Source organism: Larus michahellis, chromosome 8 (genome assembly GCF_964199755.1).
Source record: "Larus michahellis chromosome 8, bLarMic1.1, whole genome shotgun sequence".
Classification (NCBI taxonomy): domain Eukaryota; kingdom Metazoa; phylum Chordata; class Aves; order Charadriiformes; family Laridae; genus Larus; species Larus michahellis.
In genome coordinates, this window is record NC_133903.1 from 28,969,499 (window position 1) to 28,990,236 (window position 20,738).

General features: G+C 39.4%; 1 protein-coding gene across 2 annotated transcripts; it reads left to right on the top strand.

The window, feature by feature from the left end:
• The first annotated feature begins 22 nt into the window (after positions 1-22).
• TRMT1L (tRNA methyltransferase 1L) lies at positions 23-19,268 on the top strand. 2 transcript variants are annotated; one of them, XM_074596837.1, is made up of 16 exons: positions 23-317; positions 3,024-3,176; positions 4,290-4,352; positions 6,220-6,333; positions 7,393-7,457; positions 7,996-8,125; positions 10,005-10,128; positions 11,301-11,380; positions 12,504-12,750; positions 13,558-13,770; positions 14,476-14,666; positions 15,681-15,759; positions 16,529-16,695; positions 17,336-17,395; positions 17,823-17,949; positions 18,065-19,268. In XM_074596837.1, the coding sequence occupies exons 1-16, from the start codon at positions 197-199 to the stop codon at positions 18,378-18,380; spliced, it is 2,250 nt and encodes a 749-aa protein (XP_074452938.1). In that variant the 5' UTR covers positions 23-196; the 3' UTR covers positions 18,381-19,268. The 2 variants fall into 2 exon arrangements, with proteins under 2 accessions (XP_074452938.1, XP_074452940.1); XM_074596839.1 differs by having other exon boundaries at positions 72-317; positions 4,290-4,397.
• Positions 19,269-20,738: the final 1,470 nt, after the last annotated feature.

Below are 20,738 nucleotides of genomic sequence, written 5' to 3' on the forward strand. Positions count from 1 at the left end.
AAGCGCTCTGGGAAATGTAGTCGGCACAGGCCCATCTCCTCTCCCACTGTACGTGCCGGCCGCCGCCGCCGGGCCTCTCCGCCCGCCCCCCTCAGCACCGCCCCCCTCCCGAATAAGACGCGTGTGGGGACGGCGCCGCATCTCTGGGCCTCGACTCGTCTTCCTGCGCCCGACCAGTGGGCTTTCTGCCGAGAAGATGGCAGCGGAGGAGATTGTGGGGGCCTCGCTAGCACAGCTTTCCCCCGAGCGGAGGCAGCCAGGGCAGGAGGACAGCGACGAGGAGAAGCCCGAAGGCGGCAGCGAGACCGCAGCGCTCAGTGAGGGCCGGGCGCGGGGGGCCGTGAGCGGGCGGGCGATGTGGCGGGAGCCGGTGTGGCGGGAGCCGGGCCCCCGCTGAGGGGAGCGGCGCGGCGGCGGCCGCAGCTCCTTTCGCCGGGTGTGCGCGGCCCCGCCATGCCCGGGAGATGCTGCGGGCGGGCGGGCGCCATGCGGAGGCGCAGGAGGGAGAAGCGCTGTAAGAGAACCCTGTAAGGGTTTGAATTTGCAGCCGGGCGCCTGGAACCGCCTTCCCCGCGCCGTCTCCTTTCTCCCCCCGCCTGCGCCGCGAGGGGAGCGGAGCCCCCTTCTCCCCGTTCCTCACGACTTTGTGTGGAATCGGGCCGGTGCGGGGCAGGCGGCGGGGCCACACGTGCGCCCGGCCCGGCCCCGGGGCTGAGCCTCGGCCGCGGCCTCGGCGCCTCCCTCCGCGCTCGGGAGCCGCGAAACCGCGCAGCCAGCACCTGCGTGTCCCCCTTTCCTCCCTCAACGAGGCTTTTGCACGTGTGGTTGATAATATTTTATTATTTCAAGCCGTTGCAAAGCGAGGCCTGCGGGGGGGGGGGGGGGGGGGGGGCGGTGGTGTGTGCCCTCCCGCCTCTGCCCCAAACGGAGGTTTTCTCAGTTTTTTCTGCCAAACTGTGCTTACACTGCTTGTGCCAGTTTTTTTCCAGCCGCGCCAAAACTGCCATTGATGCTAGTCATTTGCTGTTGCGGTCTTACCGATGAAGCGAACTGACGCTTCTAATTAAAAAAAAAAAGGATAATTTAAGCTTTTTAAAACATTATTATGTTTGTGCATCATCAGTGACTCCTGATGGGCATTTTAAGGATCCTGCAATCTTGCTTTGGTAACAACCTGCCTTTTTTAACCCTTAAATGTGAAAGTTAACCTCTTTTTATGTAGGTATATATACAAATTCTATGTACCTGTATTCATACTCTCCTTTTCCAGCATTTTAACCTATACACTTGCTGTGAAGATGCAGGCAGTCCAGCTGGTGGACTTCAGTCATTGCTATGCTCTCACTATGCGTTTTTGTAACAGTGTTATCAGTTTTTCTCACAGCACATGTAGTCATAGTCAATCATTGCTCTTCTTATGGATTTATTGCCAAAAATCTTTCTACTTAATTTTCTTTCTGTCTTTCTATTATTAAAACGAGTAAGAACTATCACCCGGCATCTTACAACTTTTTAATTGAAAAGTAGGCAGGAAATACAAGTGAGTTGTCAGCTTATAAATAGATCTGTGAGAATTACAGCAGTGCTCTCTGAGAAGCAGTGCTGGTCTTGATATATTTTAAGGTAGATGAAATCATTTTACTTTATGCTTTTGTCTGGCTAAACAATTTCTCTGACCCCCGTCTTCAGGTATTCCTTCCATTTCCTCTTTCTGATTTTTTTTAATAGCAAAGATTTGTATCCAATTGCAATGTTTAAAAGCAAACAAACAAAAAACCCTAGGGGAATTGTAAGAACTGCTGGAAGATCCTTCCAGCCCTTATTCTGCCTTCAGTAGTGGCCAGGAGTAGATGGCTAAGGAAGACTAGCAGAATAGAGCAGGCACACATCAATGTATCCTCCAGAAAGATCTTAAAACACAGAAGAGTTTGTTACTCCTTGTTTTCTCGAGCCAAAGGTCGTGGTTTTGTGTTTAAAATCCCAGATGGATTTCTCTTCCGTAAAATTCTCACTTTAGCGCTCATAGACTTGCAGCATCCGCGGCGGCCTGTGTCAGGGAGCTCTGCAGTGTTAACAGTAGCTTTTGTAGAGAACAATCTTCTGCGCTGAATTTCCAGCGGATACCTCCATTTGGTGCATCCTGGGTTTTGTGTTGGAATAGAGAGTGGATGGTTGACTTGTGCCCTCTCTCTGCATATACTCATAACCTGCTCTGTTGCTTTCAATAGCTAAGCAGTAATGCCATTGCTTTGTTATTTCTTGTCGCTCCTTTTTTGAAACTTAGCTAGTTCAGCCATGTCCATTCGAAAGTCTTTTGTCTCAGGGGCAATACCGTTCGGTATGCAGGCTTAGCGGGGACTTTCAACTTCCTAAAGTCAGTTGATTGAGGAAAGTCCATCTGTATGTCAAATCAAAATTTTTCTTTTCCCCCCAAGTCCACCACTTGATTATTTTTTGTCATTTTATTGCCTATTGCTCAGCCTCTTTAAGTCCTTTTGAAATTTTTCAATAGGCCCATCTGGGTGCTACCCCAGAGAAGTCATTCATTTGCAAATGCTGATGGCACCAGCGCTTAACTATCATCACAGCCCCTGGTGGTAGAAAATTCTTTCCTCACTCCCCTCCTTTTTTCAGATTGTTCAAGTAGTCATAAAGAATTCTAAACTAGTTGCTAGTATATTGTTACAAGTATTTGGACCTCCTCATTGCCTGCTTTGTGTCTTGCTAGGACTGCTTTTTGCCAGAAAATAACATGTAAATATTGTTATGTTAAGTTTAAACATCTGATGATCCAGATGGGCAAACAGTTTCATCTGTCCAGGATGGCAGCATTTCACAGTAATTTCCAAGGATGAGTGATAATTAATCTCATTCTCCAACATACTATTTAGGTATTGTTTTTCCCCTTGTAGTCATTTTTGCCTGTTAGAAGCATCAAATTATTGGAAACAAATGAACATATTTGTATGACTTTGTTATATCAACAACGCTTTTAGTGGTTTTTTTGGTCTGATTTTGTTAAGATGGCGTGGTTGTCTCTGGAAAAGAGAAAAGCAACAACCTGGATATGAAAGATGCTGGGTCAGAAATGGAAACTGAAGAAAAAGGAATGGAGGAAGAATCCACAAGGGAATCGGATAGCAACATTTTGGATGTATCGTCTGATTATCCAAGAGGTTTGCTAATAAACTCTTTAAGAGTATTTGTGTTGTGTGCTTGAGGAAAGGAGGAGAAAAGGTAGAAATAGTGGAGAAGAAAGGTAAAGGGAATGTGTTGAAATCTTCATTTTCCATACATCTGATAGGTATGGATACCTTTTCCCATTCATTTAAATAAAATATTTTCCTAAGGCATTGGAAATATCTCTCAAATGAGATGCTATTTTCCCCTTAACTAACATTTCTAGAAATTGCTGTGGAAGTTTGCACGTACACAGTGACAGGAAACAAGCCACAGTTAGATGAGGTATGATCTACATTAGGCTCTGATGCAGAAGCACCACAGAGAGCAGAGAAAATCTATTGTATCTAAAAAAAAGCTGGGAACTGCTTTTAACCCTAGAATTCAGATTCACCTCTGTATCTTGAGCACATTGATCAATTGCTATCTTTGTTTCACATAAGAACAACTGAAGACTAATCTTGTAAAAACATTGTAAAGGATTAAAATTGCTACAGAATTGGTATTACTGTAAACTGATGTGTTGTGTTCGCTGAAGCCAACAAAGCTGATTTATTGGATAGGCTAATTCTCCACTGTTCCCATTGCCTGGCAAGTTGAAAAATTGGGAGGTGAATTTAATGGTTAAACAGTCCCCTAAGGAGGAAAAAAAAGTGGTAGAATTGAATTTGTCGTGGCTATACAGTGAATAATTGTTACTTAAAATTGGTCCACTTCTAGCTGATACTTTAGTTTTGCCAGACAGTTCATAGGTTGTTTTTATGCCGAGCAGTAAAATTGGGAGTAAGTGAAATGTGATGTCATCTTTTCAGCTTGTTCTACTCAAACAAAGGTCCTTCCCATTTCATAAATTTAATGTGTCAGCATTAAAAAGCAAGTAGATGCTTGTATAGAAATATATGGATCTTATTAAAGAACTATTCTGACGATTAATTTTGCAGTCATTCCTTCTACCATGGAAGTTAAAGGATACAAACAAATATTCCAGTTGGTACTATAGTCTTTCTCTAATAGCATTAGATTTGAAATGATGCATAGAAAAATAGCAGCAAACTAAAAATAATTATTTAACTACGAATGTTTAACTTCTAAATTTCTCTGCTTTTTAGAGAAACATATTTCAATTCAAAGACATCTTGCTGATCTAGAGAAACTAGCTAACCTGAAAGAAGGTGAGTTTACTGTGGCAGTATCTCAGAACACAGATCATGTTTCAGGTATTTACATTTGTTCTTAACTTTTATTTTTAACACACTATATATTTATGCTTGAAGACTAGGGGTTTTGTAAAAAAAGAAAAAAAACTTTGATTTGTTCCCTTGCTTATTGAATATTGTACTTACTTCAGTAAAATTTAAGGCCTTAATGATTCCTTCACATCTTTTTCCTCTGCATTGTAGCATTTCTAATGTTGGCAGTGTGCATGGATCAGCAAAATTTTAATTCTAGCTATATCAGCAGCTTAATCTCATTTTTATTTTACTTCAAGTGCCACGGTAACAGGGAAGCTAATTGTTGTCTTTGCAGTGTTTAAATAAATATGTATTCTGTTTCAGATGTTTTCTCTGTATTTTTCCCCCCTGTATTCACTTCTGATCCAGATGTATATTGAAGGATTGCTTTAAGACTGCAAGGTGTTTTTATTACAACCTTTATATTTTCGCTGATTACATGTATGTATGTAGTGCTGTCAGTGGCAGCCCTGTCAACTGAAACTAGGTTTTATTCACAGATCAAGGAAAAGGATCATCAGGGTCCACACAGGCTTTGTATCATACGGCTTTTGTGCCTTAATAATTTTTAGAGTGGCCACTGATGGAAATAACAGCCTGCTTCCATGTCTCTCTAATTTTACTAACAAATATGCTAAAAACGTACATAGTTCCATTTTTAATGAGGAGATGGGTCATGAGCATCTCATAACTCTGGTACTTGCAGCCGTTGCTGAACCGAGTTATATGTAAATCCATGGTAGCAATAAGAAAATCACTATTCCCTTGTCTATTCCCAGTAGTAATTTTTTATTTCTTCTGCATGGATGTAGCATTCTTCTGCCATGTGTGATAATGGACTGACTTGTATTTATTACCATCGCCTCATGTATTTGATATCCAGTAAATCATAAAAGAGGCTGATCAACATTAGAGAACACTGGTTATTTATTCGGTGAGCTGTAGACTGCCTCTGTTGGCTACAGTGGCATGGGATTCTGTGTGGATATAGTAATCCACTCATAAAAAAGTAATAAAAGAGGAATGTTGCGGTTGTGCAAGCCTAAGATAAGCAATTATTATTATAGGTCCCCATGTTCTGTGCCATATTTCAGGATCTATCCAGTGTTACTTGAACACATGCAGGCTTTTCTGCTAAATTCTGCATGAGAGGCTGTTTGACATTTAGCAGTCTTAAGACCCATGAGCAGATGTGTGCATGCTCTAAAACATCATTCCTGTGTGCAGCCCTACAACATAAGTCTCCCAATAACTAGTTTTTATTTTGGTTAGTACTTCAAGTGCTTCAACACCTTTGATGTCAGATAATCTTGCCTTTGCTTTTTTGTCCCTTATGCAAGATTTCCAAGAAGAAAAAATTTTTTTTTTAACATAAAGTACACTGTCTTTTTTTTGCAGCTTAAAAAGATACTGGGTGCTTGTTTTATCTAAAAGATTGAGGAGGGGGGGGGAAGACAAATTCTTGTTCTAACCTCTTGAGGTATTTTTTTAATCACTGTAAGTCTCTAGACTTGATCTATAAAATTTTTTATTCTGCAGAAGTTGTATTAGCCTCATTGCTGGAGTAAAAAATACTAGAAAACAAAAAGTAATGGTTGCAGAAGTTAATGATCTTTAAAGTAATAGTTGTTCTTGGCTGTATTCTGTGGAGTAAAAAGAGGCAATCCATAAATTTGACCTTTGTGTTTGCTGGATTTAGAATATACCCTGGGGAATTACTCTCTGGTAGTGCTGTCATTCCCCATTGCCATTGGTGGTAACTGCACTTGATATGTTTCTCATACTTATTCTTTATTTGTGTTTTCAGATGAAAAAAAGCCTTGTCCATTGTGTCCTGAGGAGAAATTCAAAGCTTGCTATAGTCATAAACTCCATCGTCACCTTCAGAATTTGCACTGGAAAGTGTCTGTTGAATTTGAAGGTAATGGTAATCGTATTTGAATAGTAAACACTAGAAGAAATGGTGGACATGTAGGACACTGTTCTGTGTTTAATCTTTTTAAACTCTCTTGACTTCAGCATCTTGTTACCAGCTCTGAATGAGAACCATATTTTGTCATAATGAATTTTGATGTGAGTGTAAAATATAAATGTAAAATAGCTTGGTATTCTACATGACAAAATAGTTAGTTGTGTGTTGTCTCATATAAAAAAATAAGTGCTTGTCATGTCATTAAAATTACTATAAAATCTAAAATATTTATATAATGAAAGTGTTTGGTTGTATTAATAATCAGACAAGCGCACATGTGGTCATTTTTGGCTCATCATAAAGGTTCCCTGGCTTCAGATAAATACTTAATGTATTTATTTAGTATCTGTATTTAGTATCTTTATCTATTTTTTTTTTTTAACAAACTCTGTGATCTACTTGTTAAGATGCATTGAAATCCCTACAGGAAGTTTAAGAAGGAAAAGAAAGAGTGGTTTTTAAAGAACTAGGTGCATGAGTTTGTGGGAGATAGAATGACTAATCAGAAGATGGACAAGATTAAAGTTAAATTAAAAATTATCTGCCTGGAGTTCTGGTTTTGCATGCACTAGCAGGTGTCTTTTTTGTTGTTTTGTTTGGTTTTTTTTTTCTTTAAACTGTGGAACGTATGTTTTATAGGAGTATTCACACAAGTCTTTTAGCCAGGTAACAATACTTTTGTAAAATACTCACAAGTACCGTTGGAAGTTATATACCATATAGCCAGAAGACTAAGCATAGCTGTGTAGGATTAAAATGAATTGCTTATATATAGTTTTTTTCATATTTTAAAAAATTATGTGTATAATTAGCTGATAAATGTGTGGAAGGTGAGTTTATCATATAGTTGGTAATGTTCTCTTGTCACTGTCTTGTGGCAATACTTGGGAATCTTAAATGAGACCGTGCCCTAAAAATAAAGAAGATTTTGAATCAGAGTTTGCAGTATAGGAAATTTGCATTCCATTTACTTGTTGTACTGTGGTGTGACAAGAATTTGTTTTCCAGGGTACCGAATGTGCATCTGCCACTTACCTTGTCATCCAGTAAAACCAAACCTCGTTGGAGACCAGGTAAAAGGGCTGAATCACAGAAATACGTTACCCTACAAAGTAGGGGGGAATGGGTGATTTAGGGGAACTTCTGCCATGTACTTGGTCTCAAAATACTCCTCAAAATAATCCAGTGTGGGATACCAGAAGCTTATCGGTCCAGAATATAAGTATCTGATATACTACCTTTGAGTAGTTGAATGTAGTTGTATCTCTTTTATTTTGGTGGGTAAAACGCTGTCACAGTTGGGAATAAACAGCAGCTTTGTGTGGAAGAGATAAAGGGTTCATTAGGCCAGGTGAGGGATGCTTCTCAGTTCCTTCCCTGTGTGCTGAGTATGTGGAGTTTGGGCAGAGTTTAATTGCTTTTGATGCTGTGGCAGGATAGCTGTGCTGTGCTGGCTCTGCTGGTGTGATTGTGTACAGTCCTGTAGGTTCAAAATATTTTGTATGCACTAGAGATAACAGACAGATGATTTCTTCATGTGCCTGTGTTCAGGTATAGTTCTACTTTAACCATTTTTATCTATTCTGAAACTATACATATCATATTTTACAGACACTTTCAAAGATGGGAGCCCATTACCATTGTATCATCTGTTCAGCAACTATCACACGAAGAACTGATATGATAGGTCATATTAATCGTCATGTGAATAAAGGAGAAACTGAATCAAGGTTTATTACAGGTAGGTTCTTCTATAAAACATTCCGTCTTTTTATACTATCTACCACATGGAATAACTGATATGTGGGTGAGAGACATGAAAAAAATTCCAAAATGGATTTAGCCTTATGAATGAGAAATCTGCCCTTAATATTTCAAAACACTATCTCTTCCTCAAAAGTGTAGCAGTGTTGTGATTTAGTCTCTGCATGGAACAGCTACTCTGTTCTTGTTGGTGAATAATATTGCATTCACAATTGGTTAATATTGGAAATACAGGTTTCTGTCTCTCCAAAACAATGGAGGACATGGAATCCATGAAAAACAATCTGTATAGAGAATTTGATGTCTATGTATTTGGCTGTGTGTGTGTTTGTAAATCAGTCTTGCGTAAATCTGCAATATAAAAATCCTTGGCTTTTTATCCCAATTGCATCAGCATGAATTCACAAACCAAGATAACTTTTAGTTCTGGAGAGTCATGACAGAGCTGTCCATAGTTGTTTAGTAAATGACGATCCTGTCTGACTTTCTCCAGAACTAGATTTTTGTTTCTAAACTTGTATAAACTAGATTGGAAGAATTTTAAATAATTGGAATTATTAATTATAGTAATTATTTATATTAATTATATAGCCAGTAACTAGGACCATGTAGCCACTTGCTCGCTCCCCATCCCCAGTAGGGTAGGGAGAAGAGGGAGAAAAGGAACGGGGCGGGAAATCGTGGGTTGAGATAGAGTAATGGAGGAGAATAAGAATAATAATGGTAAAATAATAGACAAAGTAAAGTGATACAGCACACATCGCTCTCACCACCTGATGTGGTGAGATTGATTTGATTGCCCAGCATGACATCTATGGTATGGAATATTCCTTTGGCCAGCTTGTCTCTGCTCCCTCTCAACTTATGTGGGAAGCTGAAAAAGTCCTTGACTTTTTTACATCACTTAGCAACAACTAAGACAATATGCGTTATCAAATTATTCTCATACTAAATCCAAAACACAGCAGCTGCTAGGAAACTAACCAGCTGAAACCAAGACAGATATAATAAAGATGAGGCTGGGAGCTGTGAGGGTCACACTTGTCTCTGTTACCAATATGCAGTTTAGGAGTAGTAGTTTAGTGTCTGGGGGATCAGTTTGTGCGTCTAGGAAGTGATAGTAGTACGTATGCATACCTTTAATAGAGTGTGTGTTGTGAAATAGATTAATCTCTGTATCATTCCCTTCAGAGCTGTCAGTAAAGAGTGACCCATTCGTTATTTTTTTAACAAAACGTATGTGGCTATTTTTCTAACAGGGAGTAGAGAAATCCAGAGGTCAGATATTTCTTGCTTTGGAGGCAATTCAGCAACACCTGGGGGCTGTGAATGTACCCAAAGCCTAAGTGCCGAAATTGTCCCTCTGCTTGTGCTGTCTATACGTGTTTTGTGAAGCTGTTTGGTAACTTACAGATCAAGGATTTTGAGGGATTTCCGTAGTTCACCGATAAACATCCAGGACTGTGTTAATAGGGTTTTAATTAATTAGCAGTGTATTATGTTTGAACATGCAAAACAAATGTGCTAAGCCTCAGGCTCAGGGGCTTGCTCTCTTAAATTTGAGTGGGTACATAGGAGCCCAACTGAGAAACAAATCTGGTATTTTATGGGAAGAAAAACTGAGGTAGAGCTTGATCCTTATCTGCCACTCTTGGGACTGGAAGAGAAATTGTTGCCAGGTTTTTTCCCCCCCTGTGTACTAGTTAACTGATCCATGTGTGCCAGTTGGATTACTGCGTAACCCAGACTTCTTGCTATATGGGAGCAAATTTTCAATTTAATTTATCAAATGTGCTAATGCTAATTTCCAATTCTTACAAACTCTTTTCCTTCCCCCCACAATTGCTTTCTTTTAGTTCCTGCACCCAAGTCTTCTCATGAAGTACTCAAAGAGTTGGCCACGGATGTGCAGGTTCTTCCCAACTACTCCACACCTCAGAAAACAGATTCCTATTTTAATCCTAAAATGAAACTCAACAGGTGAGAGAATGGAGTGGGAGGATGCACCAGAGGGATGGTGAATTTTTAGTGAAAAATACTCATGTTTTTCGAAAAGCAAATCCTGTGAAACTTTTGTTCAAGGGGCAGGAGAGATGGCATTGGTGAGTAATAAGGTATGGTTCCTGGGAGAAGAATTCTGTTTGGAAGTGCTTTTAATTTACTGCTTGGATATTTTCATTTGATTTGGAAAGGTTTCCATCAGAAGAGTCATGATGAATAATGTTTAAACCCAAGAAGACTATGTGGGGAAATATTGTCATTTCTGAAGCAATTAAGTATATTTATGTGATGAGTAGTTTATGGAAAAGGATAGGATTTGAAGAGAAGAGCACACTTGAAAACTAACTTCATTGTATACACTTCAGATGGTTTTTCTGTGAATTTCCACAAGATAACTACGGATAGTCACCGCTTTCTCTCCTTTAACTGAACAGCAGCATACCCATTTACAGTTTTCATATTCTAGGACTTTTTCTTTTGGGACTCTGATGCTCTCAAGTCTTCTCTTTATTTGGATTTAAAAAGGTGGAGGAAGAAACATTCTGGTTTTTTAAGGAGAGTCATAAATAGTGTCTGTACCACACCTGAAAGGTGCAAGCATTGACACTGAGGCATGGGACTGGGTGTCAGCCCGTTCTGACCCCTCATCCATGCCGTGCTGACAATATTTGAGCTTCCAGGCTTAAAGTTGCTTCAGATGGCGTCTGTGAAAGCTAAGAATGCCTCTGAAGAAGGCCTTTGCGCTTAAGGTTATGGCTATGTCTAAAAAAACAAGGCCTGTTCCTCAACACAGTGGAATTCCATTGCTCTACAATAACTTCTGACATATTTTAAGCACAGGGCCATGAGTGGGGTAGTATCAGATTGTGCCGGGAAAGTAAGGAAAACCACTATTTACTCTTGAATGCTAGCCACTTTTCCCAGTGTTGGAGTCACTGATAAGTTGATTCCAGACCTTACTTTATGAATATCCTGCTGTAGAATTAAACTTTTAAGGGCAGTTGAAGTTTTTGCTTTACAGTTCTTCTGTGAAAAAGGTAGAGTTTAGCTTAAATGTTCTAGTATTATGTTCAAGGAAAATAAATAAGGAAAAGGAAGGAAAAAATATCCTCTCAGCTTACTTACTATGACCATTCTTTTTTATTTTCAAGGCAACTGATATTCTGCGCGCTAGCCGTTCTAGCTGAAGAACGAAAACCGATAGAATGTTTGGATGCTTTTGGTGCCACGGGTAAAGTCAATTTCTTTAATTTTTTTGGCTAATATCCAATAGTATGAAGCTGCAGAAATCAGTAGTAACCGACACCGGATATCAAAAAATAATCTGAGGTATACAATAATTTTCTTCCTTAGGCAGGCTGTCGTTAGTTTCCATACCAAAAAAAAAAAAATCAGCTGTCAAGAGCCTGCTATTAGGCCTTTTAAAAAGACTGTAAATAACATTAAATCAAAGTTTAGTTGTCTCCTTAAAATCAGTTGCCTCAACGTCCATGAAGTGACACCTTCCTAAACTTGCATCCGAGGTCACAAATCTCTTGTGGCTCCGTGGCTGTGGAATATGGCTGTAAAATCAACCTGTGGTTTAAAAATGGTGATGAATCCAAGCTTCTTTATCAGAATCGCCTTGTAATTAATTGCAACATTTCTGAACGTGAACTAGATGTACAGTAGTTATATCAGTGTCTATTAACCATCTGTAACAAAAATCTGGAGAGATCTGAATTGCTGCCTTGTTTATCAGCCAACCACTGTAAACTTAAGGTTATAGTTGAGAATAGCAGTAACTGCTCAGCACTCCGCATAAAAATTCCAATGGTGAATTTATCACCATTCTCTACTAGGCCAGACTTCCCAAGTGCAAGAATAATGTTGGTAACACATATTGTTTTAGATGTTGTGAAGTAATGCTTCTATTTTTTTTTCAGATGAAATCAGGGCAGTCAGCAATAAATATTTGGAGGCAGCTTAAAAATCTTGACAGTAGCTATTACCCTGTTTACTATTGGTCTGTGACAGGCATCTGTCTGCTGCTCTGGAGTGTTAAACGAGCCAAGGGGCTTTCCTGCAGATTGTGGGTCAGCTGCTTGCAAATACCACAGGTCTTTCAGTTTATAACCCCAATTATCGTACAAGATGGTGACAAATAGACTGTCCCTTGACAAACTCCGTTGTCACTCTGTGCTGAGGCAGAAGGTCACCAACACGTTTTTGCAGGAACGTGACAAAATTTGCATAGTGCACACTTCTGTATTAGAAACATTTACAAGGATGCATTTTTTTTTTCTTGGTGTGTTTAGCAACCCAGAAACCAACTCCTTATTCTGTCATGGAGTTACAATTCTGTCTTTCCTTAGGTATAATGGGATTACAATGGGCAAAGCATCTCAGGAGTTCTGTGAAAGTTACAATTAATGATTGTAATGAAAATTCTGTGACAATGATTCAGGAAAACTGCCATTTAAACAAAATGAAGGTGAAACTGAACACTAAGGAAGATGACAATGATGAAGCTCTGGGAGATGGAGAAGAAAATACTGACACCATTGAGGTGACAAAAATGGATGCCAATGTTATAATGCATTTGAGATCGTTTGATTTTATGTAAGTGTTGAATTTTTTCTGTTGATAACTTTCTGGCTTGGTAGTGACACCCCCCATCTCCCAGTGAATGATTAATTAGGGAAGCTGGAATGAAAGAAGCAACCAATGGTCCCATGGTATTTTAAATGTCATTTTGTTGTCCCATAAATGGTGTGGGAACAGAACATTAATCGAAATAGCTGGAAAAATATTAAGCCCTTCTGACATCTGGAATTGGCTATAAATGTACATGAAAATTTTAAGCCAAACTATTTTTTGTATAACTTCATTGTCTGCTTGATAAAGAGAAATGTCAAATTAATCCTTTATTTTTCTTAAAACTTTTAATTAGTTTAAAATTCACATCTGTGCATGTCATCGTGTAGGACTTCATTGTGTCTCTTGTTTGAATCCATTTTGCAGCATATTAATTTTCAATTAATGTAGGCTAATTCTTCCAAGTTGGCTTTATAGATGCAGACATTCAAGACCATATACAGACATCAAAAATAGTGATTGGATTTTTGTATTTATTAACATGTAGATCTAAGCTAATTAAGCAAAAGGTATTCAGGCGAAAAATTAGGCTAATTATTTAGTACGTAAACTGGAATGAATACGTGTGAAGGTATTTTTGCTTTTAGAAGTTTCCCTTTGCTTTAAGGATAAAGGTGTAAGCATCAGGCCAATGTTCTCGTAACTTGAAATAATCGTTGGGTCAGGATGCAAATATGACCATAGGTGAAGCTTACAAAGTAGTGTTTTCCTGAGATTAAACTAAACTCTTGAGCATCTATAGATACTCAGTGGGACTTCCTTTCTTTTCAGTCATTTGGACCCCTATGGAACTTCTGTGAATTATCTGGATTCTGCCTTTAGAAATGTGAGAAATCTTGGAATTGTGTCATTGACGTCCACAGACACCAGTTCTCTGTATGCAAAGGCTCAACACGTTGCCCTGCGTCATTATGGATGTAATATTGTCAGAACAGAGTACTACAAGGAACTGGCAGCCAGAATAGTAATTGCTGCTGTGACAAGGTACTGATAAAACAAATCAGCTCAATTTCTGGTAGAAGTTTATTAAAAAGTATTAGTGATATAAAACTTGAGACTTCTGCTGTAGGTTGTACATGTTCAGTTTCCAGAACTCCTTAGTTCTAAAAGCCAGACTTCTTGATGCAAAATTAATGTTTCATAATTCTTGTGCTGCTAGGGGATAATGTAAGTTTTAAACTAAAAGACTGGGCAAGGTGAAAATGCATAAATAGGGGAGGGTTTGGGAATGGTGGGGAGGGGTGGTAATGTAAAAATTAGAATCCTAGAATTGTTTGGGACTTGCCTATCTGCAAACTTTTATTCCTTTGTCAATTTTGTGGTCTTTTTAGTACTGCACAAGACTTTAAAATATTAATTAAACTGCTTGAGTGGCTTCTAGCTAAGCATTGCAGTTAGACTTGCTTTAATGGAAACTGATAGTAACTACAGATCCTTGTGCTTGTGGTTAAAAAGATTAATGTAATTACTAACTTGTAAAATTAGTCATTTGCATATAGATATTCTCAGTAAATTCAGTCTATTAGATAAATGCAGACATAAAACCTGGTCCCTGATTAGGGAAAAAAGCTACAGGCGAGAGGATGGGAGAACTGACTGCTCAGGAAAGATGGGGAGGAAATAAAGCATACAGAGGTCTTCAAAATGCCAGAGCACAAATACTGACCTGAGAATGTTTCTCTTTCATAGAGCTGCAGCTCGCTGTAACAAAGGCATTGAAGTCTTACTCGCCGTAGCTCTAGAACACTTTGTTCTAGTAGTGGTCAGAGTTTTACGGGGACCATCTCCTGCAGATAATTCGGCAAAGAAAATAAGATACCTCATCCATTGCCAGTGGTGCGAAGAGAGAATTTTTCAGAGAGAGGGTAATATGGTAGAAGGTAAATGGCTTTTCTTTTGCACTTTCTAGAGCTGATTCCTGTATCTCTTTTGTGATTGTTTAGACCTTGTTTATATTTACATCCTTTTAGTAAAGTAATAATTCCATTTAATCTAGTGATGAGTGTATTATATGAAACAGAGAAGGTATTTCTAATACACCAGTATCCGCTTTCTGGTAGTGTGTACATTCCTGTAATTCACTTAGCGGTAAATGAAGGCAGCCTCTAGGTTCAGTCGACTGTTCGTGGGCTGTCTCTATACATGAGTGAACAGAGGTAAGAGACAAAAATCAGAGGTAAAAATTAAAAAGAAAGAAAGAAATAAAGAGGTAGCTACTAGCCAGGTGGTAGTTTGGATAAATATGAATGGGAAAACCTTGTTTCAAAGTTAGGGGTTCTTTGATATCTAACTACTAACTGGTGGTGTCTTTGTCCTGCTCAAAGTCAGGTGCAGGCACATGCAATAATGAGCCTGTTATTAAAAAGATTTTTTTAAAAAAGAGGTAAAGCTTTAAGAACAGAAATGAGTAACTGGTAAGTACAGTGTTATAGTGGAGATCTTCATTAGTAAATGAATTGTTTACTTAATGCCTTGCAAGCAAGCTGACTTGCGGCTTAGGAAACTTGTAGGTGGCTGTATTTTGTAGAGGTAATTGACTGACGTTTGACACTTTTGTTGATATTTACTGTTAATCTGGACAGCTGCTTATATAAGTAGTAAGGCTCATAACTTCCTTGATACTTGAAATCTGCCAAGAAACATATGAAGTTATGTGGTTCTTTTTTGTTTTCTTTCAATGCTTTAACAATGATTAAAGATCAAGTCATCAATCGCTAAGTTCTCTTAAGCACTGCTTGGCAGAAGGGAGAGTGGTGTCACACTTCTGCTGCTGCTTGTCCTTCCAAATACCTCCCCTGAAGCAAGCTGCTGCTCCCTCTCTGTGTCATCTCTAGCGAGTGAAGTAGGCGTTGCTGACTATTAAAAAACAACTTAAATCCTGTTTTTCTGTTTAGAAAACCCTTACCAGCAGCTGCCTTGTGATTGTCACGGCAGTATGCCTGGGAAGACGGCAGTAGTTCTTGGTCCTCTCTGGTAAGTCCAGAACACAGTACAGAATTGGAGAATAATTTGGGAGGGAAGGACCTCTGGGGGTCAGCTTTTCAGTCATAGAATAAAAATGCAAATCTGCTGGATATTATAGCACTACAAAAAGGGGTACAGCAATTCAGGGAACACTTAACTGATTTTGCGTTTAGTAGGGTATTGAGTTTTTGCTTTTGTTCATAAGAGTTCAAACTAATTAATAAATAATAACAAACTTGCTTTAAATTTCATATTCAGTGCAGCTTATGTAATCCATCTTGCACAGGAGAACCTGGCTGTGTATTCTCTACTGGCCGAATGTTAAGCAACATTTACTTACTAAATAATTTATTAATCCTTCCATGTGCTGATGGTAGTAAGTAATACACTGCTTGATAATTAATACTTAGAATTTTTTCTTGTGAGAAACAAGAATAAATCTTTTTGCTAAGTCTTTAAACTATTTCAAAGCAGTATTAAAAATGGTTGACAGTTGGCAGTGCCTTTCTTGTGGGGCTTAAATGACTTTCTCAACATAGTAGGGCAGAAATAAAATTACCATTCTTGAAATCTTGTTTATTTTCTTTTTTAACGTGAGACCAATACTACTGTAATTGTAAACAAAGGAATTCAATATCACGAAGTTAAGAACACGGTCAGCCTGACGCAGCACTTTGGTGTAACATAATTGCTGAACAATTTGGGCAAGAGATTTTTAGAGTAGCTTTTTTGCTTTCACTAAGAAGTCTTAACTTTTCCCTTCTCTTGCATTTCATAGGTCAGGAGCGCTGTTTAACACTGGATTCCTCAGAAGAATGCTGTTTGAGGCTGTCCAGTATGGTTTGGATGAAGCTCAGCCACTCTTAAAAACATTAGTTTGTGAAGCAGAGTGCACAACTTCAAAACACTTTACTACCCATAGTCCTTGCGATGAGAACAAACAAGGTAAGAAAAACGGCAGGCTGTTCACAAAAAGAATTGTGGTGATTTAGAGAGATGCCGCTCTTTGGTAACTTACTACTAACAGCAGCGTATCTGTAAAATTAAATGCAGCGTGGGACTTGGCAGCTCTTGTCAGATGGTCTCTGATGCTGTAAAAAGAGCAGGCTCTGTCAGAGGCGTAGCACTGGGTTAGACATATTTAATCAGTGTGACAGATCCGAAACCAAATAAACATAACACAGGCAGGTGGACTGCCATGAAATCCAGCACGTTCCTGAAGGAGATGGAAATATTAAGTGTCTGCTAGTTCTTCGGTGGATCCTGATCAAGGAGCATGTGCTGCTGTTAGGGAGAGAAGATTCCAGCTGTCACGCTCTGCATACTCCCCAGGGACTGCAAATCGGTGTGCCAAAAGAAATGGCTTTCTGCATGGGAACACCGTGCCACTCATTAAATGAAATCATATTTTTAATATCCCCTCTAAATTCAAGTTACTGAGTTAGTATGTAAAAGTTACCCATAGGTATGCTTCTTCCTACGCTTCCTTCTTCAGGCCAGAATGTGGTATTCTCTTTCTTTGAATATATTTTGTCATTTTACTGTCTTACAGTAGAATTAATTTTGACTTTTAATTGTATTCTAGAAGAGTGTGGTGTATATATAAAAACACCAAATAATTCTGCAGAATCCTACTTGGTACCTGGTAAGTAGATCATTTTGGTATAGCTGTAGCAGTTTCAAATTAAACTATAGTTTAAGTGATGCCTAAGCCCAACCCGGTGTTCACATTTTAATTTTTTTTGTTTATTTAATAATACTGGTACTTGGGGTTTTTTTCCCCCCACTGAATACTGATTTTACTGTATCTTCATCCAGAATCACATTTACTGGTAAAAGCAGAATGCTAAATACTCCATGAAGTGTACTTGACTTTGCTTGTTATTACTGAAACTGGCACATCAGTTAAAATTCAGGCCAGATTTTAACTGCAAAATACTAGCTTATAAAAGCAGACACAAAGGTGTAGTTGCTGTGTGGCTTTTTTTTTTTTTTCTGTGTACTGTCTTTTAGCATTTTCCTGTGGTGTTACTGAGTGTTCCCTGGTTTCACTGGTATTTTTTGTGGTCCAGGAAAAAGAAAAAGCAATGAAGTGATTCGAAATGCCGCCAAGCGACAGAAAGCTGAGAACAGCGCTGAGCACCCTGCGTTTTACTACAATATCCACAGACACAGTATTAAAGGAATGAACATGCCAAAGTAAGGTTTTCGTTAAGTTCCAGTCTTAGATTACTATGACAACAATTACATAACTTGTATTGAATCTGCTTTATTAACTCCTTTTTAAATGATTTTTTTTTTGTTCTTTTTTTAGGTTAAATAAGTTCTTATGCTATCTCTCTGAAGCTGGATACAGAGTCAGCAGAACCCACTTTGATCCTATGGGAGTCCGCACAAATGCGCCCTTGGCACAGTTTAAGACGATCCTTATGAAGTACAGCACGCCCACATACACGGGAGGGCAGGCAGAAGGCCCCCTCCATCGAGCTGAAGATGTCCAGGCAGGAGAACAGGTTGAAGCTGCTGCAGACGGCAAGGTGGAAGATGCTGAGTTTCTGGAAGACGATAAATCCGGAGTTGCTGCTGCCGTGTTCACAAAAGACTACCCTACTCATTGTGCAGCTGATTAATGCAAATCGTTTTGTTCGTAGATCGGGATATTACAGACTTGCGCGCCCTGTTCAAGTAAGCCAGTACTTCTTACCAAACTGGATTTTAAGATTTTTGAGTTGTGTGCTATTTTAATTTGAAAAGACACTTTAAAATTACGTAGCAGAACTTGCCCCTGATGACAGCGTGTGTGCGGTCCCGGTGCTGTTACTGTGAGAAGGTCTCCGAGGCAGTTCTTAGCTTTTATGCTCACATCCACTTTGAGACGGAAGCATGGCGGCTGCGCCCAAGTCTCTAGCAAAGTCCTGTCGCCAGCACAGAATCCAGAAAGGTGGCCGGGGCCAAAAGTCTTAAGCATTTCCAAACACGAGGTTAATATGAAACAGAATATTCCTCAAATGAATCATTCCGAAACCCTGACTGGTTAGAATTGAGAGGGAGGTGACGTTAAGGTGATAAAATATCCCAGGATAAAATCTGATGTGATTTTAAACAAGCCAGAAAGTCCTGAGTCAGTGTGCTTCTAACTCCAGATTGCACATGTCATCTGGCGTTCGGTTCTGTTTTCACAGTTCTGCCTACAAGCAAGGGCCTAACAGAAGTGAGAATGGAAAGGAACGGTTACATGACTGTTACTGAAACCTCACAGTTTATAACCAAACTTTAGTGAATTGTGTTAGTTACTCCAGGTAGGTGTTTGTTCCAAGATTACGTTTCATTGTGTACCACAAAAAGGTACAGTGACACGGCACCGCAAGTTGAAGTTCTAGGTGAAGTTTTGCTATGAATTTGTCAGTAATACAATCGTAGCTGTTAAAAAGATCTCTTCTGTGAACGAGCAAAGATGCTGTGTGTTGGTAGTTGGCTCTGGTTTCCTTAAATACATGGCAGTATTCTAGCCAAATAAGCTTGACTTTGTCCTTTCTTTCCCCAAAACTTTGCTTGGATACCCCTGGGTGTTTCACTTGAATTGGGAACAACTATTGCAATTAAACTAGTTCCGTCTTTCTCACAGGTTTGGTGTTCAGCCAGCTTTATTTAAGAGAAGAATAGGATTATTCTTATTTATCCGTCTCTGAAACACCACAGTAAGAGTATTAATTGCTTCTCTCTCATTGAGTGCCAACCAGGAGTAACATGACTGATACACTCCTGAGTATGCAAAACACCCGCAGCTCCTCTCAGGCCGGGATTAAGTTACTACCTCTTTTACCATCTTAAATTCAGGACTGCTTTCATACCAAGTGATTTTCATTCTGTCCGAATTAAAAAAAGAGGAGACCACTATTGAGATAACTGCACTTCAGCAGTCATACAGCAACAAACTTTAAGTTGCCTTCTAAAATTTAGTGCTCATAGTTCTTTTCCAAAGATAACTTGGGATCAAATCAGAAAGATAAATGCAAGTAGAAAGGAAAGTTAGTGTTCCCCGGTTCTGAGCTCAGTATTTATTTTTAAAGTGGAGAGCCTGTTAAAAGGTTTTGTTTGCAGATAACATGCTGCTCAGTGCAGTGTTAGTGTAAGGGGGGTGGAATCAGTCATGAAGTCAGTTAACTGGAGCAAAAGGGAGTGTTCCAATTACACTAAAGTGTAAGAAAAAAAGTACACTAAAGAAAGTTCAACTGAAGCCTGTTGGGGAAACACTTTTGATGACTCCTAGGGCTGCTCCTGAATAACAGCAGGTATTGTGCATCTTTTCAATTCAAACAGGCTGCTCTGTGGTGTTCACAGTTGTGCACAAGAAGGGGCGGGGAAACTCAAATTTGGGCTTGTCCGTACAATTTGTTGCTTTCCCCTCTGTCGGAGGGGCAGAAGGAACTACAAGCTGGGACAAGGAGTGTTGCCTGTTGTACGTGACCAACAGAACGGGGGTTTGTAACTCAGGCCTGTGGGGATTCTCTTTCTGTTCAGTAGCGGTCTATTTTTAGGGCTGAGCGATGCTGTACCACCAGGCCTGAGCCGATCCTTGGCGTAGTACTTTGCCAGGCACTCTCTGCCTCTCTGGCTGACAGCACACCTTCAATACCCAACAACAAATCTTCATTGGGTCAAGCTGCTGCGAGTGCCTTGTGTCTACAGAAAATCAGAACTGCTCAACTGCGGGAACCATTAAAGTACTGAAATCAGTGTTGTGTTATCAGCTGATCAGCATGTTGGAGAGGACAAACACCTGATTAGAACAGCACAAAAACCGTCCAAAGGCTTTCTTTTATGAATTGTAAGAGGAAGCAGCACTGCACTTTCCAATAGGTCATTGATAACACTTTGGCTTTTATTGAGTGTTACTATAGTTGGACACTAGAGCTTAGTTGTACCTAACACACATGTACTTTAAAAATAATATGGCTTTAAAAGGTGGAAGAGTAAAGTCATTTTGA

Coding starts and splice junctions, on each gene's coding strand:
- TRMT1L (XM_074596839.1), top strand. CDS start 197: ATGGCAGCGGAGGAGATTGTGGGGGCCTCGCTAGCACAGCTTTCCCCC. Junction 318..3,023: donor CAGCGAGACCGCAGCGCTCA/GTGAGGGCCGGG, acceptor GATTTTGTTAAG/ATGGCGTGGTTGTCTCTGGA. Junction 10,129..11,300: donor CCTAAAATGAAACTCAACAG/GTGAGAGAATGG, acceptor TTTATTTTCAAG/GCAACTGATATTCTGCGCGC.